At 36.5% G+C, this 19615-nt stretch overlaps 1 protein-coding gene across 1 annotated transcript in view; it reads left to right on the forward strand.

The window, feature by feature from the left end:
- SEMA4C (semaphorin 4C) overlaps window positions 1-19615 on the forward strand; it is a 44084-nt gene that overhangs the window by 4142 nt on the left and 20327 nt on the right. The window contains 1 exon segment of the mRNA XM_053717815.1: window positions 17451-17568. Within this exon segment, the coding sequence (XP_053573790.1) occupies window positions 17475-17568 (94 nt within the window). The 5' untranslated portion in view covers window positions 17451-17474.

Genomic DNA, 19615 nt, shown 5'->3' on the forward strand with positions numbered 1-19615 from the left:
CCTTCATTCCATTTTCTACACACAGTGCATCTCATTCTGTTTTTCTTGGTCAGTGTTTTATATGTAAGGCTTTTTAAATAAATAAAAATACACACTCCCCCCCCCCCCCTTTAGGCACAGTATTTAAAGTGATGGTAAACTTAAAAGACCAGTCAACACAGTAGATTTGCATAATCAACAAATGCAAGATAACAAGACAATGCAATAGCACTTAGTCTGAACTTCAAATGAGTAGTAGATTTTTTTCTGACAATTTTAAAACTTATGTCTTTTCCACTCCCCCTATACCATGTGACAGCCATCAGCCAATCACAAATGCATACACGTACCATGTGACAGCCATCAGCCATTCACAAATGCATACACACTTTTTCTTGCACATGCTCAGTAGGAGCTGGTGACTCAAAAAGTTTAAATATAAAATGACTGCACCTTTTGTTAATGGAAGTAATTGGAAAGTTGTTTAAAATGTCATGCTCTATCTGAATAATGAACGTTTAATTTTGATTGAGTGTCCCTTTAACTTTTTTTTTGTAATTTTAAACGAAAAGATGGGGACTTTCATTCATGAATGCTTTTTGGAAACGCTATTTTTTTTTTTTTATTAATTACCCTTTCATGTGTTCCTATATATCGCCGTTCCTCTGCCTGTAACTGATAGTCTATTTCCTACTTCACTGACTATTCAGGCAGTAGCCAATCATATCACCGGTTCAGGCTGTAGCCAATAATATCGCTCCCACTTTGGCACCCAGCAAAGGGGCATAAGTCCCCATCTTTTAGTTTATGCTTACAAATACTGTAATTAAAAGTTAGTTTACCATCACTTAAATGCTTCCTCTGGAATTTCAAGTCTTATCGTCCCTATTTGTTGCGGTTTTGTTACCCTCACTTTTTTTATGCTATCCTCCATGCGTATTTTATTTTTATTTTTTTCCTTTTTAGTGCTGTAAATCATTTTTACATTTCACCTTTCTATTGTGTGGATTTCATATAAATTACTTTTATCCCCAAGTTCTTGCTAGAGACGGTTTATTGATGGTGAGTTCATGCTTTAGGTCATTTATTCATTGTATCATGTTCCTTATTGATTTATCAATGTTCCTTCATTATTGGGTGGTGCATACTAATTGATGAGTGGTTTATGGTACTTTAGATATGGCATAAAGATACTTTACAATTAAAAGACCATTTAGCATCATTAAAGGGACACTGAAGCCAAAAAAAATTTCTTTCGTGATTCATATAGAGCATGCAATTTTAAGCAACTTTCTAATTTACTCCTATTATCAAATTTTCTTTGTTTGCTATCTTTATTTGAAAAAGAAGATATCTAAGCTAAGGATCCAGTCAATTGTTGGTTCAGTACCATGGACAGCACTTGTTTATTGGTGCTGTCCAATCAGCAAGGACAACCCAGGTTGTTCACCAAAAATGGGCCGGCATCTAAACTTACATTCTTGCTTTTCAAATGAAGATACCAAGAGAATGAAGAACATGCGATAGTAGGAGTAAATTAGAAAGTTGCTTAAAATTGCATGCTTTATGTTCAGTGTCCCTTTAAGCAATCTCCCCCCCCCCCCCCCCTCCTGTCAGTCCTGAAACAATGTTTCTTTCATTACTGGAAGAAAATGATCATTAGCCTCATGAAACAGAATATGCTATGTCCAATTTTGTTCTACAGTGCAACTCTCTCCAGGAAGGAGTTAACGTCAGCATTTGATCTCGGCTCCTCCTCATTACATTAAGATCCCAGTGGGGAGGGGGTGAGCTGAGGTTGACTTTGTTAGTGGGAGGAAATGTGCTTTTTTAAAGTCCTCTAACAATATTCACAGGAAGTGTATCCTGTTTTATTCTCCATTCCTACCCCCTCTCCTTCCATGGTTTTAGAGAGGAGTTCATTTTTATGATCTTTCTTGGCAGTGAGCTCAGTATGTAATACGTAAACACAACGGAACTGATGTGCTGCTTTCTAATGGAATCGTTGATTGAGTTAGTAATCAATTTGTAGGAGCTACCATATTGTGTATAACCTACTGGACTTTTGTGCACCCCCCTCCCTAGCACTATAAGTGATTTATATTGCTACATATAATCAGAGATATTGGTGCAAACTGTTGTGGGGAAAAATAATTCTCTGACCTAAAATAGATTTTATCATCTTTAAATGGACCTGGAAGTGAAAATTTAAACTTTGATTCAAATAGAGCTTGCAATCTATATAAAAAAAACAACAAAGTTTCTAGTTTACTTCGCTTGACAGATTTACATGTACCCGTTGTTGAAACTTGGTTCCTTTCCATACTGAATTAAATGGATATGAAACGCAAACATTTTCTTTCATGATTCAGATAGAGCAGGCGATTATAAACAACTTTCTAATTTACTTTTATTATCAAATTTTCTTCATTCTCTGTATCTTTTTGTTTAAAAAAAAAACAAAAAAAAACAGGGATGTAGGCTTAGGAGCCAGCCCATTTCTAAAGCACTATATGGCAGCAGATTTGCAAGAGCACTAGATGGCAGCCCGATTTCCTGTCATGTAGTGCTTCATAGGTATCTCTTCAACACAGAATATCATGGCAACAACGCAAATTTTATAATAGAAGTAAAATGGAAACTTTTTTTTAAATGGTACGTTGTCTGAATCACAAAAGAACATTTTTGGGTTTTTTATACCTTTTTTTTTTTTTTTTTTTTTTTTTTTTTTTTTTTTTAAAGGGACGGGCAACCCAAAAATTACCATTACTTATTTAGACTAAAGTGAATGTAAAGTTTCATCAAGTAGTGCCCGGTTTTTAAAAATACTATAAAAACAGGGGCACTTTCATTGATGAAACTTTAAATTGCACCATATTTGTAGAAATACTTACCTCTTCGTCTTGAAAGCCGGATTGCTGATGATGTCTCTTCCTACGTCAGAAATGACGATTCCGGCCTTCCTCCCACTGGCTGCATATGAGGGTTCTTTTGCTATAAGGAGGGGATCACTTTTTTGCATCTATTTTACTTCAGACTTTGTCTGACTCTGGTTTAACGTTACTGGACACAACACTGTAGAGTGCTGGAGAGCCCTTACTGGGTTTTTTTGCACGTTTCATCCACCCCAGTAAATGTACGGATGCCTTGTGTAGCTAAGGCTTGTTCTAGTATAATAAGGCTTCTAACGTAAAAAAGCGTCTGCATGTTGCTATGGAGACATAACCCTCTTCCGGGTCATTGCGCATGCGGGAGACATAGGAACGCACAGGATCCTGTAGTGGAAGCTTTGGGAGGTGTGAGGCGGCCATTTCAAAACGGCCAGATGAGAACTAGTAAGTGTATTTACTGGCAAAGTTTATTTAGATGGAAATTGGGCTACAGTTGGCTATAAAAATCGTTAATTAACTAATCTAAATAAGTAATAGTAATTTTTGGGTTGACTGTCCCTTTAAGATCAGATCAGGAATGTGCACATTTATTTAACAATGTTTAAAAATTGTTGCAATGTTGTGCGCAAGACTCTTGCACACTTCAGATTCTACCTCCGTATTTTCTTATAGAAAGAAACTAAGTTAACATAGGAGACTAAGCAAAAGGGGCACATTTTAAAATAGAAGTAAATTAGAGTGTACAGTTAAACAAAAGTTACTTCTAAGCTATGAAAGTGTTTTTTTTTGTTTTTTTTAATTTTGACTTTCACACCTTTTTAATACATTTTAAGGTCAGAAAATGTTTAATTGCCATAATTTACACTTAGGGTTTGATAAATTGACCCCTTCGGCAGGCTTCGCCTGCCTATGACTGCAGGTTCTCACAAGAGAACCTGCAGTCCGTATTTAACGAGCCGCAGTCATGAGACTGCTGCTGCCCTAACCTTTCACCACCTCTTAGGTGACGAATTTCAATCTCCGCGGTCTTGTCCGACTGGGGAGATGGACAGCTCCTGCCCTTGCGTGATTGCACAGGCAGGGGGCGGCATTGCGCAAGAGCGCAAAATTGCGTTCTTGTGCATTGCTGAATTCCGGCAGCGGAATTCAGCCCGCCAGAGGCGAGCTGCAGCGCTTTTGTGTGCCCCTGTCCGCCACAGCTTCATAAATAGACTCCATAATATATAAAATATATATATATATATATTAAACAAATCTGTGTGTATATACAGCTTGGTAGTCCCCTTTTTTTATGCAGGTTCTTCCCACTTAAAACTTTTAGCAGTACTTTTTCTGGTGCTTATTATTTACACTATATAGTATATGACTAACTATACTGGGAGTGCAGAATTATTAGGCAAGTTGTATTTTTGAGGATTAATTTTATTATTGAACAACAACCATGTTCTCAATGAACCCAAAAAACTCATTAATATCAAAGCTGAATAGTTTTGGAAGTAGTTTTTAGTTTGTTTTTAGTTATAGCTATTTTAGGGGGATATCTGTGTGTGCAGGTGACTATTACTGTGCATAATTATTAGGCAACTTAACAAAAAACAAATATATACCCATTTCAATTATTTATTTTTACCAGTGAAACCAATATAACATCTCAACATTCACAAATAGGATACTAATCGGTAAGTTTTGATCATAAAAATAGTTGTCAACAAATCTCATTATCAATTAGGTGGTCAGCGATTAGTTGGTCAGTTGCACAGCACCAGCTGCTTTAATCTGACGATCTACTGCAACTAAGATTGTGCAAAAATTTTTTAATTTATTTATTTTTTTAATCTTTTTTCTATCCGATTAATCGGACAATAATTATCCGATTAATCGGATAGAAAAAATAATAATAAATAAAAATGTTTGCACAATACCATGTGCAGGAGTTCATCGGATTGAAGCAGCTGGTGCTGTGCAATAACCAACTAATCGCTGACCACCTAATTGATAATGACATTCTTTGACAACTATTTTTATGATCAATCTTACCGATTAGTTGTTGCAGCCCTATTCACAAATATACATTTCTGACATTCAAAAAACAAATCAGTGACCAATATAGCCACCTTTCTTTGCAAGGACACTCAAAAGCCTGCCATCCATGGATTCTGTCAGTGTTTTGATCTGTTCACCATCAACATTGCGTGCAGCAGCAACCACAGCCTCCCAGACACTGTTCAGAGAGGTGTACTGTTTTTTCTCCTTGTAAATCTCACATTTGATGATGGACCACAGGTTCTCAATGGGGTTCAGATCAGGTGAACAAGGAGGCCATGTCATTAGATTTTCTTCTTTTATACCCTTTCTTGCCAGCCACGCTGTGGAGTACTTGGACGCGTGTGATGGAGCATTGTCCTGCATGAAAATCATGTTTTTCTTGAAGGATGCAGACTTCTTCCTGTACCACTGCTTGAAGAAGGTGTCTTCCAGAAACTGGCAGTAGGACTGGGAGTTGAGCTTGACTCCATCCTCAACCCGAAAAGGCCCCACAAGCTCATCTTTGATGGTACCAGCCCAAACCAGTACTCCACCTCCACCTTGCTGGCGTCTGAGTCGGACTGGAGCTCTCTGCCCTTTACCAATCCAGCCACGGGCCCATCCATCTGGCCCATCAAGACTCACTCTCATTTCATCAGTCCATAAAACCTTAGAAAAATCAGTCTTGAGATATTTCTTGGCCCAGTCTTGACGTTTCAGCTTGTGTGTCTTGTTCAGTGGTGGTCGTCTTTCAGCCTTTCTTACCTTGGCCATGTCTCTGAGTATTGCACACCTTGTGCTTTTGGGCACTCCAGTGATGTTGCAGCTCTGAAATATGGCCAAACTGGTGGCAAGTGGCATCTTGGCAGCTGCACGCTTGACTTTTCTCAGTTCATGGGCAGTTATTTTGCGCCTTGGTTTTTCCACACGCTTCTTGCGACCCTGTTGACTATTTTGAATGAAACGCTTGATTGTTCGATGATCACGCTTCAGAAGCTTTGCAATTTTAAGAGTGCTGTATCCCTCTGCAAGATATCTCACTATTTTTTACTTTTCTGAGCCTGTCAAGTCCTTCTTTTGACCCATTTTGCCAAAGGAAAGGAAGTTGCCTAATAATTATGCACACCTGATATAGGGTGTTGATGTCATTAGACCACACCCCTTTTCATTACAGAGATGCACATCACCTAATATGCTTAATTGGTAGTAGGCTTTCGAGCCTATACAGCTTGGAGTAAGACAACATGCATAAAGAGGATGATGTGGTCAAAATACTCATTTGCCTAATAATTCTGCACTCCCTGTATTGTCGGTTAGCCCGTGATCCCACGTCCCTACCGCTCACAATATTCCCTTTTTATTACTTTGAATGTCCAGCAATGAGACTCATTAATTTTGCTAATTTTCTACCTCTGGCACATTCCCATTCAATATACACAGTATGTTTCTAGATCTGCATGTGTAGGTTTCTTCTTCAAATGTGCATAATGTTATATTCTATATCAGGCAGGTTTAACTTACAACCCAGGGGCCGCAGCCTGTGACCAGGAAGAGGGTTGAGTAGAATCGGGTGCCACCTCACCATCTGCTACCAGTGGCACACACCCACCTTCTTAACTGGGTGCCCAGCTCTTTCACCACCTTTTTTCAATCCCAATTGGGTCTATCGTGTGAGGCTGCAAACCTGAAGGAGATCAAAGAATTTATGAAGCATCTATATCATATAAATGAGGCCAGGTTCTCATCAAAGTGCTGTTGGGGCAAGACTCTGATATTAGGAACTGGGCCTGTAGCTGATATTAAAAACATTGTCTTTTGTATCAGAACTGTGCTGTGTCCTACAATTCCTATTGGGGACAGAACGCAAACTCTGTAACCCAATTTATATAATGCCGCAAATTGTCCAAGCCAGTTGTTTGTAGTGTTAGCTGGTTAAATCATTTTGCTTTTTTTTTTATTTTTTATTTTTTCGGACAAGCACAATTTTCCACAAAAGCAAAAGGTATTTAAAGGGACAGTTTACTCAAAAAGTGTTTAAAATCTTAAATTAAATATAAGTGCTGAGCAATCTGTAATTTTTCTAAATCTGTTAATATTTTTTTGGAAAGTTCCATTTATAAAGCACATAACCTATACCCTTTAGAATATATTCTATATTCAATTTTTCTTTTGTCCTGCTGGTTGGAGTGCATGAGTAAGCGAGTGTAATTCGGCAGGCATCTAATATGCGCACAAATGAATGGTGAAGCAAGCACTGTCACGGCGTTGAGCATGCGAACTATAGGAAACATCACATTTGCATATAATCAAATAGGTACACTTGATTGGCCAGGGTGCGTGAGATTATTTCTTTGTTGCCCAGCTGTTTTATTTGGGAGTTCCAGGAGTGTGCTGATAAACTGCTACAATCTGTATATAAAAAAAATATATTGCTAAGTCCTTTTTAATGTCCTTTTGCACACGCTGGTCAGTTTTCTTCCACTTGATGCACATGAGCTGTTTTCTATTCTGGGGACTAGCTTTATTCGAGATGGTATGGTTTAAAGCCCTCAAACCTAGGGAAATGAGGTTTTGGAATAGACTGGTGACCAGGATTGGCTCTGCTATGACTGAGACCAGGGAATGTTTGTGTGCCTGCTTGTTGGCTGGATATTGGGGGGGGGGGGGGCTTACTCAAGGTAATATGAAGAAGTTTGAGGTTTCTGACATATTTAAAGGGACAGTCAACAAAATTGTTATTGTTTAAAAAATAGATAATGCCTTTACTACAGGGGTCAAGTCGAGAGGGAACGCATGGGAAACGGAGTTCCTGCACTATTTTTGCAGGTGGAACGAAGTGCCCCCTGGACAGAGAACTGAAATGCTTCAGTAAATACTTCTGCTGTTGGTGGAAGGAGCTGGAGCACAGTCTGATTAAAGGTATAATAAGATCCTCTAGTAATGGGCAATAACTCTTCCTACAATAAACTAAATGCAAGCCTGTCAGCAGTCCTGCTGTGTGATCACCCAGCACTGTGTGGAACACATAGTGCTTACATTTGTTTGGCTTGCTCTGGGGTTATTAAGCTCCCCTCAGCAGAAATATGACTATTGCACCTTAAAGGGACAGTCGACACCAGAATTTTTGTTTAAAAAGAAAGATAATCCCTTTTATTACCCATTCCCCAGTTTTGCATAACCAACACAGTTATAATAATACACGTTTTACATCTGTAATTATCTTGTATCTAAGCTTCTGCTGACTGCCCCCTTATTTCAGTTCTTTTGACAGACATGCAGTTTAGCCAATCAGTGCTCACTCCTAGGTCACTTTACGTGCATGAGCTCAATGTTATCTATATGAAACATGTGGTCAAAATGTATTCAGATTAGAGGCAGTCTTCAAGGTCTAAGAAATTAGCATATGAACCTCCTAGGTTTAGCTTTCATCTAAGAATACCAAGAGAACAAAGCAAAACTGGCGATAAAAGTAAATTGGAAAGTTGTTTAAAATTGCATGCCCTATTTAAATCATGAAAAAAAAATTTGGACTTGACTGTCCCTTTAAGTGGGTGAGACTCTGACAGAGGATGAGTCTCAGGCCCAAAGGCAACAATTCAACCCTTCATTGGTTTTAATTTGCTTTCATTTACCAAGTGTATAAATTATATCCATAAAAATAGTGTGTGTCTGTACAAAACAGTATTAATTGTGAGGGGGGTGGAAATCTTGGCGAGTTCCACACTTGTGTTTTTTTTTTTTTTGTTTGTTTTTTTGTAGGACTTCACCCCTGCTTTACTACCCATTTCCCAGCTTTGCACAACCAACATGGTTATTTTAATATACTTTGATATTTAAAATGTTAAATTTCTGCCTGTTTCTAAACCACTACAGACAGCCTCTTAATCACATGCTTTTTTTTTATTTGCTTTTCACAATAGGAGACTGCTAATTCATGTGGGCTATATACTGTAGATAACATTTATGTTCATGTCCGTGGAGTTATTTAAAGTGAATGAAAATTTTAATGATTGAGTGGCCTGTTTTTAAAAATACTATAAAAACAGGGGCACTTTCAGTCATTAAAATTTGCATTGAAGTGTGTGTGTTTTTTTTGTTTTGTTTTGTTTTTTAATACTTTTTTTCTTTAGCAAACCCAGAACGGCCATCCTCCGCCGGCTTTGTTATGCTGTACTTAGCATATAGATGACAAAACCGGCTTCCTCCAATTGTTGTGTGGCCTCACAAGCTGGACGCCTTGGGGTGCACGCCATGATTGGAGGTAGCCGATTTTGTCATTGCTGTGCCAAATATAAGAGAAGCTGGGGGCGGAGTATAGTTGGTCTGAGTTTCCTAAAGAAAAAGGTAAGTATTTATTAAAAAAAATAAAAATAAAAAATGCTGCAATGTAAAGTTAAATAAATTATTGTGCCCCTGTTTTTAATAGTATTTTTTAGGGTTGCACCGATACCATTTTTTTAAGACCGAGTACAAGTACCGATACTTTTTAAAAAATACTCGCCGATACCAATTACCAATACTTTTTCAATGTCATGTGACCGTGTCCAAAGCACAATACAGACTAATGATTTAAGATAGCTTCTTTATAATTATGAAGAACTGTAACTCAAGATATTATTAAACAATTAAACAATTTTATTTGCTTGTTGTCACAAAGTTGTAAAAACTTGAAGAAATTTCACAGAACACGTTTATAAATAAAAATATTACATTAAAATATATTCATAATAACAACAATAAATAACAAATGTAATATCACAACCAACCAAAAGTGCAATGCAGTAAAAAAAATATACCAGTGCACTGTTTAAACATGGGGAACAAAACTACGGGCTAGATTACATTTGACTGGTAAGCTTTACCAATGCTCATTGCACGTGCAACTCCATTAAAGTCTATTGCGTTGGAAATATGAACAGAGTAAAGATTACATATCAAATGTAATCTAAATCTAGTCCTATTATTGTAAGATGTGTGTTCATAGGATTTAACTTAATTTTTTCTATGAACACTCTTCCTGCAATTATATAAGCTAAGGATGTTCCTCAGAGTACAGTATGTTTTGAGCATAATTGTGCAAGAGAAGAACTAGCAGTATAACAGGCAATCTAGCAATTATAATAATTTTTGAAAAGTTAGTAGCAAGTTCTTTTTAAGGAACAGAAGCATCTCTATGTTCAGCTATACGTCTGTTTCTGCTATCAGTAATGTTGTTTAATGCTAAGCTGAACAGTCTCACTTTCAGCACTACTGCATGGGGCAGAAAGATAATTTTGGACCATTTTAGCCAGAGCTGGAAATCTCAGTTTATTAACTACCCAGTACTTCAGGGGTTTGTCTGAACAAGGTACAGTGATCTCTCTTACAATAATACAATACAACAGCAATTTGTATTGGAAGAACAGAAGATAACCATTTTTAGTTGAGTCTCCACTACAGCTTAAAATGAAATGGGAACATGCAGTTTGAAAAATCTCCACAAGATAGAGTATGGGTAGGATGTGCAGGTATCGGTTTAAGTATTGGTGCATTTGCATGAGTACAAGTACTCCTTCAAATACTTGGTATCGGTACCGATACTAGTATCGGTATCGGTGCAACCCTAGTATTTTTTTAAAAACTGAGCACTCATTCATTCATCTTTACATTCATTTTAAGAGTCAGCACAACACCACACTAATTTGGCTAAAATGCAAGTCAATGTGATCAGGGGGCTGTCAGAAGAGGCTTAGATACAAGGTAATCACAGAGGTAAAAAAAAGTATATTAATATAACCATGTTGGCTGTGCAGAACTGGGGGATGTGTAATAAAGGGATTATCTATCTTTTTAAACAATTACACTTTTGGAGTTGACTGTCCCTTTTTAATATACTTTTTACCTCTGATTACCTTGTGTCTAAGTCTCTGCTGACAGCTCCCTTATCTCAGGGCTATTTACAGACTTGCATTTTAGCCAATTAGTGCTGGTTCCTACACAACACCACGGGAGAGAGCACAATGTTATCTATTTGGCATAAGTGAATTAGCAGTGTCTTGCTGTGCAAAGCTAATACAAAAGCATGTAATAAAAGGCTATATGTAGTGACAGGCAGAAATTTAGAAGTTTAACCCCTTGAGCGCTAACGACGGCTCTGAGCTGTTGCAAAGTTTCCCTCTCAGGTGCTAACGACGGCTCCCAGCCATCACTAGCACTCCCCCACCTTCGTGTAGTTCTGGGGACCTCCATCTACTCCCACCCCAGCGATCTAGCCTGTATAGTGACGGGCATCACTGGGGGCTTCTCGTTTTCCACAGTGACAACACGCACAATTACGCGATGACGTTACTGTGCAACTTTATTTAAAACTGACAATTGTCACTAATGGGAAGATGGGGGCATGCTGCTTAGATGCCTGTATATCCGGCATCTAAGCAGTTACAGACCCCCAAGACCCACCATTGGGAAGGTAATCGTCTAACTTTTCCAATGGTGTGTTTAATGTGTATAATAGCGTGCATGGAAGATTAGTAAAACGCCATCATTACCCAGCTCTCTGCATCTTTCAAAATTTCTGTAATTTTTTTTGCAAAGAAGCTTACTTTTTGCAATAAAAATTACGTATTTTCTAGCAACATAATTTCTTTAAAAATATCTTTTATTTTGTAAAGAGAATTAAAAAAAAAAAAAAAAAAAAAAAAAAAGTATTTCAACTTTACAGGGTTATGTCTGCAATCAGACAGCTGTAGCCACCCGAGAAATTAAGATACATTAAATAAAGTACACCCTTTGGAACATCAAATGGGGGGCTACAAGTATTGCTTGCACAAAAATAGACAATGTAATAAGTGGAATATGGCTCTGCTAAAAATAATTATTTTTCCTGCAAAGCGCCATATTCCATTAATTGTTGGGCACCTCAATTATGTGTTAGAGATACACGTAGCCCCTCATTTGATGTGCCAAAGGATGTACTTTCTACAAATGTGTGCTTTGTCTATCATATTTTAATTTTCCAAGTGGCTAGAACTGTTTTAATTGCAGACATGGCAATCTTGAAATCGTCTTAAAAAAAAATAAATATATAGCATTTCAACTTTTATGGGTTGTCTGCAATCAGCTGTAGAAACCTGGGAAACTAAGATATATTAAATAAAAAACACATTTTTGGAAAGTACACCCCTTGACCCATGAAATGAGGAGCTACATGTATTGCTAGCACAAAAATATACAATGTAATAAGTGGAATATGGCTCTTTGCTTAGAATTTTTTTTTTTTTTTTTTTTTTTTTTTTTTTAGAAATATAACTTATTGCTGAAAACAGTACAGAAAATTGTAAGATGCTGTTTTTGATAATTTTATCAAATTGAAAAGCCTGCAATAAAACTGTGTGTGTGGGGGGTTGTAGAAACAGTGAAATGTTAATTCCTGCTTATTTCAGACAGGTTACCTACTACAAATATTTATCAACACAGGTTTTGATGATAGAGCTTAGAAAAATAAAATTACATATCTGCTGGAAAAAAAACAATATAAAGTTTGTATAGTATATTTAGTTGGGAAATGGCTTAGCAGCCAAAGGGTTAAATATATTAATATAACCGTGTTATGTGCACACAGTTTATCTTTTGCACAAGTAGGTAGAGGGGTTGGTTTCACAAAACAAAATTCAAAGTTAAACGTTCATGATTCAGAGTGTACAATTTTAAAAAACAACTTCTATTATCAAATTTACTATGCTGGGCTCCTTTGGGAATTCTGAGGTAGGCTCAGGAACGTGCTTAAAGGGACATTATACACATTTTTTCTTTGCATAAATGTTTTGTAGATCTATTTATATAGCCCATAAAGTTTTTTTTTTTTTTTTTTTTTTTTTTTTTTTTTTTTTTTTTTTTTTTTTTTTTTTAAATGTATAGTTTTGCTTATTTTTTAAATAACATTGCTCTGATTTTCAGTTTCCTAACCAAGCCCCAAAGTTTTATGAGAATACTGTCAGCTACCTTCTCCAGCTTGCTCCTGTTTGTGTAAAGGGTCTTTTCATATGCAAAAGAAGGGGGGTGTCTTATTTCCCACTTGCAGTGGGCTTTCCAACTACCTTTTCAACAGAGCTAAACTGAGAGCTTCTAAGTAAGTTTTTAAACTATTTTATACTGGATTTTTATATCAGTATCTGTGCATCTTATTCTTTATAGTAGTCTCTAATACATGCATTTATGTGAAAAGGAGTGTATACTGTCCCTTTAAAGGAATAGGAAAATAAAAATTAAACTTGAAAGAATCGGAGCATGTATTTTTCAGTCATTTTAAAATCACTTCTGTTTTCCAATGTGCATTGGTCTCTTGGTATCCATTGTTGAAAATTTACTAGTACAAGCTTAGCTGGTGATTGCACAAATTTGGCTAACTAGATGTGTTTATCTAGCTACCAGTAGTGCAATGCTGTTCCTTCAGCAAAGGATAACTAAATAATTAAGCAAATTTGATCATAAAAGTACATTTTGTTAAAAAAAAATGTATGTTCTATCCAAATTATGAAATAATCTTTTGAAGATTTTTCTGTTCTTTTTTTAAGTCTTCTGTGGCAGCTGTGTTTTTAGCAATGTTATACATATAGTATTAAGACACCCATACACACTCCTGAGCCTACCTCAGAATGCTTTCATGAAAAAGGGTAAGTTTCAACAAAGGATACAAAAAAACAATGCAGTAAATTCTAATAGAAGCAAATTGGCACTGCCGAGCTGGATTCAGTTAGTTTGTTAGCCAGGCTTATTTAGACTTTATATATCCCAGTCTTACTTTCTTTTGGGAATTTCCCACCTGGAGGCTATAAATGGCTCATTATGACTGATGAATTTTGTTATTGTGATGTATACAGTGAAGGTATAAATGCATAAAAAAAAAAAAAGTTCTCCAATTTACATAGGAATTATGTATGTATCACCTGCACTCTTTTATGTTTAGATCTGTCTTTCAAAACCAAGTTAGTGATCTGGTGCCAACATACTCCATATTTCATGAACATTTTTGTTGTAGTCTTGTCTGAAGTTAAAAATAATATTAAATACTGTTTAAATGTATATGTTAAACGCCTAGTTTTTATTCAGTATAATGTAGAACAACATAAAGAGTTAAGGACCTAGCTCTCTGGTTCCTGAGCGTGTATCAGTTGTACAAAGTGGAGTGAAAACAGTAACTGGGTTACATGTTAGGTCTGTTCACTTCATCTTCTAGATTAAAAAAAAACAAAAAAACTTTAGGAGCTTGATGATGGTTAAAGGGATGGTGAACTGTAGAATTTTTCTCCTTTTTAAAGTGTTCCTAAAAATCAGTTTTACGTGCTGGAGTGGAGCTGCTATTACCTTTTTTATTTATTTATTTTGTCATTTGAATCAGATTTTTTTCCTGTTGAAATCACCACAGACCACATATAGTGAACATTTCAGTACAGGAGTATTTGCTGCCAAAAAGATATGTAAACAAGACATTACAAAAGACTGGGAACTTTCTCCCAACCTCACTAAAATGGTCATTAGTTGTAAAGGGGGTTCCTGAATCAGCTTTAAATACAATAAACTTGTATCTCCTGCTTGCTTTAGTACACTGTCTCTTTAATGGGCAGTGGTGCAAGTGATTGCAGCTGGATCTGACTGGCTAGTTGCATATTATCTGCTGGCTTGGACACGGTGTGTGTGTGTGCTAACCTGGGCAACTTATGAGAGCTTGCACAATGTATGAAAGCAGACGGCCTGGTGCCACAGCAGCTCTAGTGTCATGAGACTGATGCTCCTTTCACACCACCTATCTGGACAAAGTAAACCTAAAAAGAAACCTATTTATGTTTTAAAAACAACTTCTTTGTTTTCTTGCTAAATGAGCATTTAGAAATTCTGAGTGTAGCCACTACCTGCAGCTAGATAAGACCGCTACTATTTCAGAATTTAAGTTCTACTGTCACGTGATTTTTGCAGAAAAAGTCCTCTGGTGTGCAGGGGTAATAAACTAACCACCTATTATAGGTGTCTCCTAGCAACACTTCAAAGTAACAGCTGTTCCTTTGCCTTCTTGTAGAGACCACAACCAGTGTGGGGCAGTGAAAAGAAATAACAGACCCTTCGCAAATGAAGTTAAAAAAATAAAATAAAAAAAAATTAAAGTTTAAAATAACTTTTTCTACTACAAAAGTGATAGTTTATTTTATACTTGTCCTAAAGCCCACCCCTTTCTCGCTCTCTTTCTCTCACTCACTCACACTCTCTCCCGCGTGGTGTGTGTGTGTATATATATATATATATATATATATATATATATATATATATATAATATATATATATATATATATATATATATATATATATATATATATATATATATATATATATATAATTACACACAAAGCACTTTAAGATCTGCTGCTTAACTTACCGCCTTTGCTGCTCTAGTTCTCATGCCATGTCTGACGGCATGAGAGAGGCTCCCACCCTCACGTTCACATTGCACTCAACTTGTAATACCAGCGCACGTTTGTGTGTTATGCTTTCGAATCTTGCGTAATTCGATTATTATATTTAAAGAGAGCATTGGAATTATACAAATAGTCTGTGAAAAGAAAGCAAAGACAGGCGCAGCCCGATTCAAGTGTAGTATTCTTTAATTCAGTGTAAGTGCACACATACAAATGGCTACTTACAATAGGCACAAATAAAATCTGCATATAAAGGTATCTTTACATCCAAACTGTGTTTCATAGCTGTATGTTATATCATAACAAACTCTACGCGTTTCGTCTGAGGACGCCCAGACTTTCTCAAGAGATGAAAAATTAATTTTTCATCTCTTGAGAAAGTCTGGGCGTCAGACGAAACGCGTAGAGTTTGTTTCATAGCTGTATGTTATATCATAACACAGTTTGGATGTAAAGATACCTTTTATATGCAGATTTTATTTGTGCCTATTGTAAGTAGCCATTTGTATGTGTGCACTTACACTGAATTAAAGAATACTACACTTGAATTGGGCTGCGCCTGTCTTTGCTTTCTTTTCACAGACTACTACCTGCTGGAGGTGTTTGGAGAATACACCCCCCTTTGTCTCAGGCAGCGCTTATCACTACAGTGACACAGGAAGCAGACTCTCACTGACACCTGCAACACGCTATTACAGTGGATCTACTTCCTGCTCAACAGAGCAACCGGCTTTTCTACAGCTCACAGACTTAACCCAGGAACGTAAGCGCCCCTCAGTTTTTCAGTTTTTCTGAATTATACAAATATACTGATTTACATTATTCTATTTCAAGTATTGCATAATATGAATATTTTAAAGAAAGCATTAGAAATACTATTACATTAAACTGTTGGAATGGTGTACAAACATTCTAAATTCGAAACTAACAAATGTGTTAAAATTTTGTTTCAATTTTCGAAAGTTGCAAAACATTTTACCATCCCTAACAAAGACATCACATTCTCTGTAAGTGCGAAACGGGTAAGGACTGTAAGCTGAAGAAATTCAAATACCCTTTAGACCAGAGCTCTGCAAATACTGAGTGCAACGGCTTACAGAAAATGAGACCTGGTAAAATGTCTTTACGCATACCAGGGGAGAGTTATGGCGCTCAAAGCCGCACCTTTTTACCTTCACAATGCACGCTGATACAGCTGTATGTGTCACCTCTATGCCATAACTAGACTATGTGCTCTCTTCCTCCTCTCCATCTCATTGAATGCACCACTCACTAATGCAGGGTACTACACACAGGTGGCTTGACCAACAATAGCAAGATAAGTGGGGCAAGAGTTCTTGGCCGTCGCTAGGGATAAATCAGTTCTGCAAGGGATCTCCAGCAGTGATTCAGCCTCTTGATTGCTCGTGTTTAACAAGGGGTGGGTGGGTCAATTTTGGCATTCAAGGGGTTAAATCCTAAACCTTGATTTTAAAGAAAAATGTAATCTCTAAAGTATGTTCTAGGGGTTTAATAATTTTTTTTTTTATTTTTTTTTATGTTGTGGGGAGTTGACGCTGCACTGCCCTGTTGTTGGGTACAGAGTAATACGTTACCGTAATTTGACTTTTTTTTTTTTTTTTTTTTTTTTAATGTTTTGGGCTTGACTGTGTGTGTGTATATACATGGTTTGTCTAACCTTTGCTCAAAAAATAAATTGTTGGTTGTTGTTGTATCAGTGAGTGCTAACTTTATCAGTTGTGCAAAAATGTTACTAGTTTATTCAAAGTGGCAAGTGAATCAGGCTAAATTACTTGTTCATCCACTGACATTTTGTACTAGCCCATGATTATTATACATTTTTCTAGGCTGGCTGCTAGATGTTGAACATATTTGATAAATGTTCATTCAGACCAGAGACTGACAAATACCGGCACCCTACATTTCTAATTTGGGTTTCCTCTTATAGACATTACCATATTAAATCATTCCTAGGATCCTCTGCAAGTCTGTTTTTCTCCTAAGTTTATCATCCTCTGCTTTAGACAAGCCTGGTGCGAGCTCATTGCATCTCCTGTTTTAATCTTCTCAGATCATCTGACTTCTTAACTACCCTTCCTTCTTGCCATAGACATCCACAAGCAGAGAGTGTGGGATGATTCTACGGTGGATCTGTGGTGTGGTGCTGCTACTTAGAGTCGGCGCCATAGGATGGAGCCAGATGCCAAGAAAAACCGTGCATATCTCAGGTGAGGGGTTTACGTATGTTTTCACCATTTTAGGACCACGAGCTGAGCGCCTTTCTTTGGGTCCTGCTAGTTTTGGCTGATGTCACCTGTTTGTGTGTTTCTCACAATCTGTGGGGAGGGTGAGGTCATTCTGTAATTATAACACCTACTTCCCTAGTGACCTCTCAGCCAGAGACACGTCACATCTCCTTTGAGAAACCTGGCTGGCGGTTGCTTAGTCGAAGCTGCTGCTTATCCCTTAACTATGTATTATCTAGTCTCTAAGTGCAACTAAGCATTTACATTCAAGAGCATACAGCACTGATTAAAGGGACTTAAGAAAGAATTCCCATTAAAACTTTAACTTTGCACACAGTAAAGAATAATAAAAAAAACGTTTTAAAGGTTTTTAATACGTTTTCCAGCCTTTTCAGTAATTTAATTAAATTTTTATTTGCTTTTTTTTTTAAATTTTTTTTATTTAAAGGGACAGTCAAGTCCAAAAAAAAGTTTCATTGTTCAAAAAGGGCATGTAATTTTAAACAACTTTCCAATTTACTTTTATCAACAATTTTGCTTTGTTCTCTTGGTATTCTTAGTTGAAAGCAAACCTATGAAGGTGCATATGATAATTTCTAAGCCCTTGAAGACTGCCTCTATTTTATTTACTTTTCACAGCAGGGGAGAGCAAGCTCATGTAGGCCATATAGATAGCATTGTGATCACGCCCGTGGCTAGTGGCAGACACTGCACTAAATTGGCTAAAATGCAAGTCAATAGATGATGGATAAAACTCATGTGATTAGGGGCAGTCAGAAGATGCTTAGATACAATTTAGTCACAGAAGTAAAAAGTGTATTAATATAATAGTGTTGGTTTTCCAAAACTGGGGAATGGGTAATAAAGGGATTATCTATCTTTTTAAACAACAAAAATTCTGGTGTTGATTGTCCCATTAACTTCATCCAGGGAACTGCACTAGAACAATGAAGCTTACTATGATTATTTGATCAGTTGCTGGTTTATGTATGTCCCCAATTGGCATGAACAGAGGAAATAATATAAACAATACTAAACAGGATTTTCAAGGGTTGTGTTCAGTGGTTGCAAAACAATGCAAATATTGCTAACAAAACCAGTTTTAAAATGTTTGTGTTTTATTCCATTGCAAATCAGTGTATTATTTATGTTGTGAATATTTAAATAGTAAGTTTAAAGGGGCATTAATCCCAAACCTTTTTTTTTATCTCTTTGTCCAGAAAGAGTTTACAATTTAAAAAAATAATAATAATCTTTTACCCCATTTAAATTGTTTACTTTTTTTTTTTTTTTGCTAGGTAGGTATAGGAGCATGTAAATTTGTTGCGCACAATATGGCAGCACTTTTGCTAGGATACTTTTAACAATGTTATACATTGTTCTAACACTGCTGCCATCTAGTGCTCAAAAAGATTTTTGCAAAATTACCTCCAGTTACATGCACGCTACCTATGTAGGTATGCTCTTTAAAGGGACATTAAACACAAATTGTAAATTAAATGATTATGAACTGTCGTATATAAGAATAATTTTGCAATAAAAACTGCAGCTTTGTTTTGTCAAATGAGTATATTGTTTTATGTTTATTCTTTAAACTGATTTCCATGTCCCCCAGAACAAAATAATCCTTGCTAACCAATCACAAACTAGTATTCAGATATAGCATAGATCACAAACTCTATTTGCACATTTACAGACTGGGGTAGCCTGGCCTCTTCTATTCTCTTAAAGTTTAGCACTGATGCAACTTAGGAAAATCATTCTTTGAGTAACTATCATGATTGTTAATACTCGCATAAATTGCCCAAAAGTATTAACTCAAGCCTCCCTGGGGGGAAGTGAAACAAGTATAATTTAAAAATGTATTTTATAGCAAAAGGCTGTAAAATAAATAATGAATGTACATTGCAATAATGAAAGATTTTATGTGTTGTTGAAATTTCAGGTTTAATGGTCCTTTAACAAAGAATATCATGAGAACTAAGTACAGCTGAGAAAAAAGTCTCCAAATTACTTCTATCTGAATTGT

Source organism: Bombina bombina, chromosome 6 (genome assembly GCF_027579735.1).
Source record: "Bombina bombina isolate aBomBom1 chromosome 6, aBomBom1.pri, whole genome shotgun sequence".
In the NCBI taxonomy this organism is placed as follows: Eukaryota; Metazoa; Chordata; class Amphibia; order Anura; family Bombinatoridae; genus Bombina; species Bombina bombina.